Source organism: Haliaeetus leucocephalus, unplaced genomic scaffold, assembly GCF_000737465.1.
Source record: "Haliaeetus leucocephalus isolate CR32 unplaced genomic scaffold, Haliaeetus_leucocephalus-4.0 Scaffold219, whole genome shotgun sequence".
Classification (NCBI taxonomy): Eukaryota; Metazoa; Chordata; class Aves; order Accipitriformes; family Accipitridae; genus Haliaeetus; species Haliaeetus leucocephalus.
Window position 1 is genome coordinate 1 of NW_010972655.1, and position 10,290 is coordinate 10,290.

The following is a 10,290-nucleotide window of genomic DNA, read 5'->3' on the forward strand; positions in this document are numbered from 1 at the left end:
GAGGCCATGCAAAAGAGGCCCCTTGTCTCCCACGTTTCTTACTTGACCAAGTTCGGGTAGAACTGCTTGTCCCATGTGCTGTATAAGGAGTTGGTGACGTACAGCCTCTTGCCATCCACGCTGAGCTGCATTTTACTAGGGCCGCCATACACTCTCTTGCACTGAAGGCACAACAGACAGCAGTGATGTTACTGTCTTCTTTCTTTGAGCAGTCAAGCACAAGCAGGAGCAGGAGAGCAGAGCAGAGCAGAGTGGCTGCCTCCCCTCCCAACACAGACAAGCTACCAGATGCTGCAGACACAGGGCATCTCCGTAGTGGAGACCTACCCCAGAAACCCTGGGCAAGAGAATTAGCAGAGCAGAGCCAAAGTCCAAAGGACACCAGAGGGCAAACAGGCCACGGAACTCACCTTGATCACCAAGGGCTCCGGCTGGCACTTCAGCTCTTCGTCTCTACACCCAGCCACGGGTCCACCTCTGAGGATACTGCCTCCCACAAACACCTGTAAGCGAGGCAGTGGGAGACATGATGCCTTGTCATCTAACCACCACCACATCCTGCCGAGGAACCCAACAGCACAAGCCTTTCTGCTCCTGCCTTACCTGTCCCACCAGCCTGGGCTTGCAGGTTTTGGAGAGCTCATACTGGCGGATGTCTCCATGCAGCCAGTTGCTGAGATAGAGGTACTTGTCATCCATTGAGATGATGAGGTCCACTGTGAATGCTAGGGCACAGAAACAAAAAGCTCCAGAGAAGACAGCAGCAACAGAAAACATGCCTTGCATCGAACCCCAGCTCGCATCTCTCCCTGCCATTCTGTACATCTCACAGGCTCAAGTGCACAGGCTCCAGCTGGGGCAGCAGTGTCTTCTTGGGGGGGTGCGCAGCCCCTCAGCCCCTCCAACGAGCCTTCTGTCGTGTTTACGCAGCAAGGCTTTGGCAGTCAGTGAGTGGGCTTTGCCAGGCTGTGCAAAACAACGCTCCGGAGGAAAAAGGAAACACCACCTCAGGGCACACAAACCTGGCATCTTGGGCATAATCCATCCCGTCACGTCCTTGGCCGGTATCCGAATCACCTCCTCCACTGCCCAGTTGTCTCTCTGCACAAGAAACACAGGCACCGCACCATGAGCGTTCCTGGCTGGTCAGGCAAGAGCACTCCCCTGCACTCGCACACTTGCACAGCTAGGCAAAGTTGCCGGAGGAAGGCTGCCACTGCACCCAGCTACTATGAGCAGACACAATTAGGACAGCATCGTCGGATACCAACAGCAAGGCTGGTCTTCGTCGCTCAAATTAATCCCCCAGATGTTCATCCCAGCTGGTCACGATGGGCTCCCTTTACACTCAGTGGAAGAACAGACTCCTCTCGTTCTAGCACACACATCCGAAGCAGGGTCTGGATACTGCCCCCTCCACACGCCTCCTTCTTTCTCTCTGCTACCCCAAATTTCTTCTGTGTGTTTCTCAATCCCTCTGTAGCTCACCACGGCCGGGTCTCCCCTGGCTGCTGGCACAATACTTGCCTCGCACTTGTAGAAGCGGTAGACGATGCCACTCAGGGCACAGCTGACATATCCCTCGGCAGCATCGGGGTTGTGGAGGAATTTAACGCTCAGGGGCAGAGAGTCCTCCCCCAGGTCAAAGCACTGGGTGAGGCTGCGGCAGGACAAGTTCCACACGTTCAGGCGGCGCCCAAAGACCCCTGAGGAAAAGGAAAACCATGTCAGAAGAGGGAGGGCTACCCTAATCCCTCCCCAAAATGCTCACAGGCAGGGACAGCCATGGCAGCGACGAGCCAGAATCAGCAGAGAACCTGCGGTGATTTAGGGAGCAGTGGGAGAAGACAGGAACCAGCCTGTCTTAAGGACAGATGCTCCATGTCCTGTAGCCGTGTCTGTAAAATGGGCCATTGGGGAAGAAATCTGCCTGTGCCCTCTCACCAGCTCCGGCCCTTTCTTTGACGGCATCGACACCCTCCCACCACCTTGGTGAGTTCTGGCTCAGCACTTGCACCCATATTCCCTCACCTTTCTTGAAGTCATCGGGACTGAATCCATATCCCGTACATTTTGGGGCTGTTCCAGCAGAGCTGACCAGAACATTGTGGCGTGGCTTGTAACAGAAGTCATATCCACTCGGTGGGCTGTCACACTCATTTTCCCAGTTCCCCTTCAGCTCAAAGGTCTCTCCATCCAGCACAATAAATCCACCTGCGATACAAAAAGGGGATGCACGAAATATCACATACTCCACTTCCAAACCAATCCGTTTGTTCATGAGGTTATTAAAGGGCAAAGTACCTTTCGCATTGCCAGATGGATCTCCTATGTTGGCAATCAGAATATCGCCATTAGGCAGGCTGCGAGGTATATTGAGGTATCCCTTGTTGCACTTCCAGAAGACATCCACTGGCTCAATCACCTGAAAAAAGTTGACACACACACACTTCAGCCTCTGACTGCTCAGCTCATTTCACACTCCCTGGCAGAGCCTTTGGCCATCAGAGACTTCTGAAAATCTCTGACACCTGCTGGAGCTTTCTTTCCCAGAACTCACGCTTGCTAGGACCTGCTCCTCCTTAAAGAGGAGCAAAAAAGCCTCTGAGCTCCCCTCTACACAGACAACAAGAGTGCAGCAACACCTAACTCATAACAGCTTGTCTGTCCACCTCACTATTTGGGAGTGGGGCAGGTGTGGTGTGTTGCGTGACTTCCCGTTATTAGACTCTCTCTGAATGCAACAGGCACACAGAAGGGAAGGCAATGATGATCAGAGCCTTCCTTGGTCTGAAAAGGAGAGAGCCGAGAGGCAAAAGTGACCCAGCTCTCTAAAATCAGGGTGGAAGAGAAGACAAAGAGAGAACCCTTCTTCCCTCTACATTATTCAAGAAGCACCAGTTCCCAACTCCTTCCCAGAAGCTTGTCTTTGAATCACCTCAGGCATACCTTACACAGCTTGGGAGCCCGGCACTGTGAACCCACATCCACCACGTAAATGCGGGAAGAAATCAAACAGGGAAGAATCAGCTTGTTCCTTTTCGTTGTGGTATTGTCAAAGCAGGGGCAGGCAGCGCTCCACCCCGAGGAATGCAGCTCGTCTTTGAGGTTGGGCATGGGCAGGCGGTGAATCACCTAGGCACTCAAGGTAGAGTTAGGGTTCACACAGGGAGGCACGGAGAAATGGGGACCCTAATGCAACCAGCAACATAGAGATGATAACACCACTGCCCACACCAAAGGAGATCTCCGGAAATGTTAAATGTGACTGATCAGTTCAAAGATGCACAGTAGATAATGTGTCTTTGCAGCCTTTGGAGACAGGTAAACTCCAATTTCCCATTTAGGATGACAGCAGACAGGTTGGTACAGTGCATAACAGAACATTGCAGCACAGTAGAAAATTGCTGAACTCTGCAAAAGTGCTGGATACCCTAAACCACCTGGGTCACTGGAGACCATTTTCCATGCTGAGCAGCCACTGACAGGGTGATTCAGAGCATTTGCTCAAAAACTCACTAGCAGCACCAAGATTCTCTGGAAGTGAGTTGGGAAGTGAGTCAGAGCCAACTTGTCCCCGGGACACAGAGACAGAGGTGATTCAACTAGAGTGAGGCATACAGAAGACAGTGGAAAGAGACCAGGAAGGTGAGATTCCTAGCAGACAACATCCCTATCTCATGCATAATACCGGTGGAAAAGCAAGAAGTAGACCTGTCATGACAAAACTCACAAGGGGTCTCCCAGATGGGTCTCGGCAGGATATGAACAGGCAGCAGGGGAAAAAAGTCAGTTCAGGGTGGATGAGACAGAAAGATGCAGGAAGACAAGAAGGTGTAAGGCATAAACAGACAGCTGGCATGACAGAGTGGCTATCAAGCAATCTGATTTTCCCCAGCAAAAAAGAGTAGATGTCCTGAATCTGGAGGCACTATAAAGCACAGAGCCAGCAGCTAGTCACCAGCCCAGTAAAAACACAGTCAAGACACAGGTACCTGGCAATAACATGGAGATCTGGGGTTGAGATCAATGGTGGCCAGGAAGTCAGGTTGGTCGATGCATGTTTCCCTGTAGGTACAGGTCACGTAGGCAACCTCCTCTCTGGGAGCTGGGTATATAGAAAGCTTCCTTTAGAACACACCATGAACCAGCCAGAAAGGAAAAGAAAAGCTTCAACAGACTCTCAGATAGGACTGAACTTATTTTTCTGGATGCTACAACCTTCTTCCCTGGTCACTGTCAACTGTCCAACCCTGCTTCCATTACTGACCCAGAGGTAAGAGAACAAAAGTGGATCTCCATATAGTTACAGCCTTCTCCCTTTGGAGAGGCTATAACACACATGGTTAATGGTGGTCTCCACTACCCACTCCAAAACACGCTCAAGAGGACTTGCCTTTCACAACATCCGGGCAGGTGGGGTACTCGTAGCACTGAACTCTGCATCTGTCTGATTCGAGAAGAAGAGAAGAATAAAATGAGAAACGTCCACGTCCTAAAAGGTGCCTATTCAGAAGACTCTGTCCTACCCGATGGACCTTCTCCCACCCCCGCTGTCAATGGGGACCTCTGTGACCAGCATCTAGTCTTGTTATGGCACCGACAAATCACAGATACAGGAGAGGAATCCTCTCTCAGGTGCCACCTGGCACATCATGGATTAAACCACTGCTCAGTTCCCTTCTGCATCCTCTGAGCACCTCACTGATCGCTTCCCCATCAGCAGTGAAGGAGAGAGAGCTTACACAGAGAACCACGTCAGTATTGAAGGTCTAGCCTGGAAAATAAGCCTGGTTTCTTGTCTCCCTGATGATTCTGCAGCAGAAGGGGAGGCTCCCCTCAGCACGGATGCTACAGCCACATGCAAGTAGCTTTTCAAGGCAAAAGAAGCCCCTGGAAGCAGAATGGTAGCGAGACAATAGAAACCTCTGGCACCAGTCGGACAACACGCCAAACTTCAGTCCCACTCTTCTCTTTCCTGCAGTGCTGCAGAGGAACAAACCTACCAGTCCACAAATGGGTTTCAAGGTGGGATGTCTGCAGCCTCCAGGCAGTGGCTGGAGCCAGGTCCAGGATGGGGCTACAAGGCTTGGAGCTGCTGTGGGCTGCGGGGAGGCTGCAGAGTATCTCTTACCCATGCTGAAGGCCTTCTGGTTCACTCTCCCCAAGAGCAGAGGTGCTGGAACTGGAGGTGCAGCTTGCTGCCTGCCTTGCTGGAGTGGGCTGTGTTGTGCCAAGGCTGCTCCGAGGGGGCCTTATATACAAGGCAAAGGGGTGGGGGGAGAAAGCAAGCTGCCAAGGGAGGAGCCATCACTCCTAAGTGTTTGGGAGGTGCCAGACCAGCGCTGCAGCTTGTTTCCGCCTTGCTAACCACCAATCTAGAGGAAAAATCTGCTGGTCCATGCAGGTCTTTTCCTTAAACACAACCTCCCGTATCTGATCCTGGAGCTCTGGTGATTTCCAATGACTTCTTCAGGCTCTGGAGGCCTCCATGTCCCAGCCGAGAAACAAGCTAATTAAAGCCATCCCCCATACCCAGGCTCCTGCCATACAAAGGTGCAGTGGCTGCAAATTCCACACGAGGGATGAGAAGTCCAGCTAGATAATCGGCCCCACCAGCAGCCTCCTGGAAATTACAAGGTTTCAACATACGGAGGCCACCAAAGGCACCTCTGAAACCTGGACCCTGACAGAAGGCACGTCTCTGTCTGAGGGCTGAGCTGAAGGCATCATGGGCTCCCTGGGGTCAACTCAGAAAGCCAGGCCCAGAGGTGCCTCTACCCACAAAGAAGACTTTGGGAGCTCCTAAGGACTGCAAACTGGGATACAGCACTCAGAGGAGGGAGGGGGCTCCAACAGTACTGACATCAGAAGAGACTTGAGGAGCTGCTGATGGCTCCCAAACAGCTAGAAAACACATCAGGCTAGGAATGGGTGCCTCAGGAAAAGCAAACTGTGCCCTTGTTGATCTTGCTGATGCAGCACCTACAAGGTCAAGACATGCCTGCTGCCTCTCAGGTTTGCATCTCCATGTGGGGAAGTCAGCCCACCTGTGGAAAATAGGAACCTTTCGGATTTGGGGCAGCTCGACACCGTGAAACAGTGCCTGAGCAGTAGCTACTTACTCTCCCCACCAGCCCACTCACTGAACACCCAAAGCCCCATAGCAGCCACTAACGCTGCAAAGTGCCTGGCACCAGTGTGGCTGAATTACATACAAACTAGACTAAACTGTCACAAAACACCCATGGGAACAGCAGAGGCCTCCATTAAAGGGATTGAGGTATTGGAGAGAAGGATTTTGGAAGAAGGGTCCCCTCCTGAGATCACCAGGAGCCTGGCTGCCACCAGCTGCCAAACTAAAGCAGGAAGAAAACACCAAGTGCCATGGAACGTGAACGAGCATCGCATCGTGTGGAAGAACTCCTCGATCAGTGGGCAAATTACACAGGATAAGTAATTGCTCCACGGAGGAATGCAGAAACATCTGACAGCACCATTAAAGAAGCCCTCGGGAGATCTCCACCAGAAGAGATCGCAATCTCACTAGGGCTGTAATTAATGTCTCTCTGGTTCCAGAACAGCACTTTAAACATGTGACAGGTGGACATGGGAGCAGCCTGGCACCTGGCATGAGTGCCCAGCTTTAAGCAGTTTCTCAAATAATTACTGCACTATGCAGAGGCAGGTGCTTGTTTCAGGCAATAGAAAAGGAAAACTGCAGGCCCATTTTCACTCCTTCCAGAAAGAGTGGAAATTCCAATTTCCAGGCTGCCAGGACGTATGGCCCAAACATGTGCTCCAAGCAATTGTGGGCTTCACTGGACAGCCCACAGTCAGGTGGCAATTACTCCCCTCTTCCTGACCATCTCTTCCAACCCTGATAGGGAAGAACATGCTATAATTTTGGTAATGGGCAAGACAAGGTGATACAAGCTGGTGCAGACTGGCCCAGCGCACTAAATGCGTTGGGAGAAGACCTTGCTTCACCAAGAAAACCATGTCTGCTCTAAACACCCAAGCAAGACCTGCCCCAACTATGGGAGCACCCTCCAACCTTCCCCTCGTTCTCCAGGGAGGACGTTCTCTCGCTTCCCACCTCACCGTGCCATAAAACCCTGGAGGTGCTCCAGGATGTCTAAGTGTTGCTCATCATCTTGCATTCTTAAATCCCTCAGTCCTATACTTTTGTCCTGGCCTCCATACTCTCTTTACAGCTTTCTGCCACACTCAAACAGGTCAGCAAGGCACTAAGCACCATGAGAGCAGCAGAGTTTGGAAGGACTGTAGCCAGTGCCAGTGCCCCCGCAAAAAATGCCAGCAGAGGTACATTGTCCTAGACCTTCCCAGGCTCCACATCTCCCAAGTGTTTCACTCTGTTGCAGTCCATTCCCCTCTTCAGGAGCAGAAGGAAAACCACACCATCCAACCACTGAAGATGTTGTGAAACAGAGCTTTGCTGGCAAGCTGTAAATTCATGGCACGGGCAAACACCGAGCAAAACCAGCTAAGCTCACCTCTTGCCAGGGCAGAGGAGAGAGCAGAAAGGAGCAGGATGGTGAGATTCCTGGCGGACAACCTCCCTGCCAGCTGCGGATCCCCAGCGGAGCAACACGAAGTCAATGGCAGGTGGCACAGCTCACTGCACAGAGGCAGTAGCAAGACACAAACGACTCTGGGGGCAGCACAGAAGAGTCCACCAGAGGCATGTGAGACAGAAAGACAGAGTGCTCAAAACTTTGGTGCAAGTGGTACGCAAACAGCCTGAAGCGCAGAGGCACATCTAAGACAAAAGGCAAATGTTTTTAAAAGCAAGCAGACTGTGCAAAGCTCAGATCCAACACCCTGGATCTATCGATCCCCTCACTGAGCAGAAACAAACCAAATGTCACAGGGCTACTGGACTCACACCCGGGACACGTGGTGCCCTTCAGCACGTCACTTCAAAACACATTTCTATGTGCAGGCTAGCAGGTTTGCTGGAGGGAACATCAGCATAGCACAACTACACTTCTTCTCCCTCAAGGCACCTCTCCGCCTTTTCTCTGCTACTACTTCAGCTGCCCCTTCCCCTCTGAATGAGGGGTTTGCTGTTGGAGCAGGAGTCACAGGGGAGGGCGCAGAAAGGTCTGGCCAGAAGCACGGCAGCAGTGGGATCACCCCTCCCCACTGCAGCCCACAGCTGCAACCAGACAAACCCATCCGACACCCACATCCTTAGGTTGTGATTTCAGACACCATGTAATGAGAAGTGACTTCAGGCTGCTGCTGAAGGGCCCTGCCATGTGCAGCCACGGGGAGATGGACGGTGAGTCACTTTTCTGGCAGCGCAGTTTTCTGCCGGATCAGCTCCTCCGACCAACTCCTCCCACAACTGCATAATCGCTCCATCTGACACAAGAGGAGTGGCAGCACCATGCAGCTGGGGAGGACGGACGAGCAGGACCTGCTTTTTCTCCTCTTCCATGCCTCTGCCTAAAGAAAGGCATTGGCAACTTTCCTTAAAAGTCCCTACAAGCACTGCAAATCAGGCTCCAACCTTGTAACAATTGAAAACAAGAACAGTTGACTTTCCTCCAGTGATGGAGAAGGAAATGCAAACCAGGAATACATATGCTGAGCAGTTTACCTAAACATTTCAGGCTCCACTCCAAGGACTCATTTTACACTTCTCTGTATATAACAAGGCACTTCTCTACACTATATAGACTCAAAAGTAAGAAGTCAGTCTTCACAAGAGAAGTAGAGCTCAAGGGAGCAGACCAAAAAATAGGGTTTTTTTAATGGTGACTCTCATCAAACTGCTCTGGCTTCACTTCAGCAGAAACCATTCTCCATTCTATAACTTCCCCAGCTACTAACTGAGATATAATATACCTTGCTGTCCTCTCACACTTGTTGAAAATACTACAGATAGACTCTCTTTTTTATATAAATACATCTACTTGTCTTGGATATGACTTGGCAGCAGAAATATACATGAATTTGTGACCTCAAATTAAGAATCAATGAGTGAAAACCAGGGAATAGTAATTTATGAAGGAACAGGCAAGCTGTACTATGCCCTCCTGTGGCCATCTGGAAGATCATCTACTGTCTTTAACGCCAAAAATTGAAGTCAAGCTGATGCACTGAGAGGCAGTTTGGAAATACCATGGACTGCAGAAGGCTAGGTCAGGTCCACCAGTTTCTTCACATTCTTACCTACTTCCCAATAGATCACAATTTCAAGAAACAGTATGAAATAGTGTGTGCAGACCCAGAGTTTTGTGTGCTTGTGAGTAAGGATGGATTTCTCCACATCCTCTGCAATACTACTGAATTAACATATGAGTGTCTTTTTTGACCTACCAAGTATCTGGACCTGCTCTGCATTCACCAGCTTATTTTGTTTCACTGCATGTGCTTCTTCCACTTTGACAAGCATGAGAGAGATGATGGTCAGTCATGAGGGTAAGGTTTCACAACACCTTCAGAGATTCTCCAAACAGCAGGCATTTGGCTAATGTCCGAAATTCTGGGGTCCATTTCCAATGGCCTCTGACTGCGGGTAGTTACCATGACAGTGTCCCCTCAGAAACTTCCTTATAGACAATGAAGGTGTTGTCAATACAGTCAGGTGAGTCCACAGTAAAGCTCACCTTGCAATAAAGTAGACCCAGACAGGCACACATACTAAAACCAGAATCTCTACTATGGACATGGAACCCATAAGCATGGTGAGACCCATTGGTTTCCTCTCAGAATCACAAGCAACTCTACTCACAGCTTACCTTTTTCAGTACCCAGATTAGGAGATATTAGGAAATATGAAATATTTTAATTCAAGCGAGTCTCACACTTTGCTTTTCTCTTCCTTCTCTTAAGCACCTTTTTGCTTTTAACATTTGTCCTTTACAATGAATAGAAGCAATCCACACTTCAGTAGCTGTACACACTTGTATTCAGGAGCATTTCCAACCGGGATTTCAGGATGGGACCCAGACTGGAGTGCTCACTGTAGCTGGAATGAGAGACCTCAGTCACCCTGCAATACACTGATGGACCGAGAAAAGGCTGACGGCGACCCTCACTAGCAAGTTTGTGATCTGTGGAAAATCACGACCGAAAATTGCTAGCAGAGTGAGAGTAACTCCTAGCTGTACTTCTATACTGCATGAAGACAGGCTGCAGCCTGCCCTCACGTGGCTATGTGGAAGATCATGTACCTTTTCCAATTTTAAATGCTCAGTTGTATAGGAAACAGGTCTGAAAAAAATACAGGCTCCAGTAGTACTGGCTGGTAGCAAA

At 50.4% G+C, this 10,290-nt stretch overlaps 1 protein-coding gene across 1 annotated transcript; it reads right to left on the reverse strand.

Moving 5' to 3' along the window:
* Positions 1 to 38: 38 nt before the first annotated feature.
* Positions 39 to 5,730, reverse strand: LOC104831366 (selenium-binding protein 1-like). The gene is made up of 11 exons (XM_010566915.1): positions 5,653 to 5,730; positions 4,397 to 4,553; positions 3,996 to 4,108; positions 2,950 to 3,135; positions 2,305 to 2,425; positions 2,032 to 2,214; positions 1,528 to 1,706; positions 1,023 to 1,101; positions 604 to 725; positions 411 to 503; positions 39 to 161 (listed from the first exon to the last, which is right to left on the reverse strand). Exons 1-11 carry the CDS (start codon positions 5,728 to 5,730, stop codon positions 39 to 41), a joined length of 1,434 nt encoding a protein of 477 aa, XP_010565217.1.
* Between the last annotated feature and the right edge of the window lie 4,560 nt (positions 5,731 to 10,290).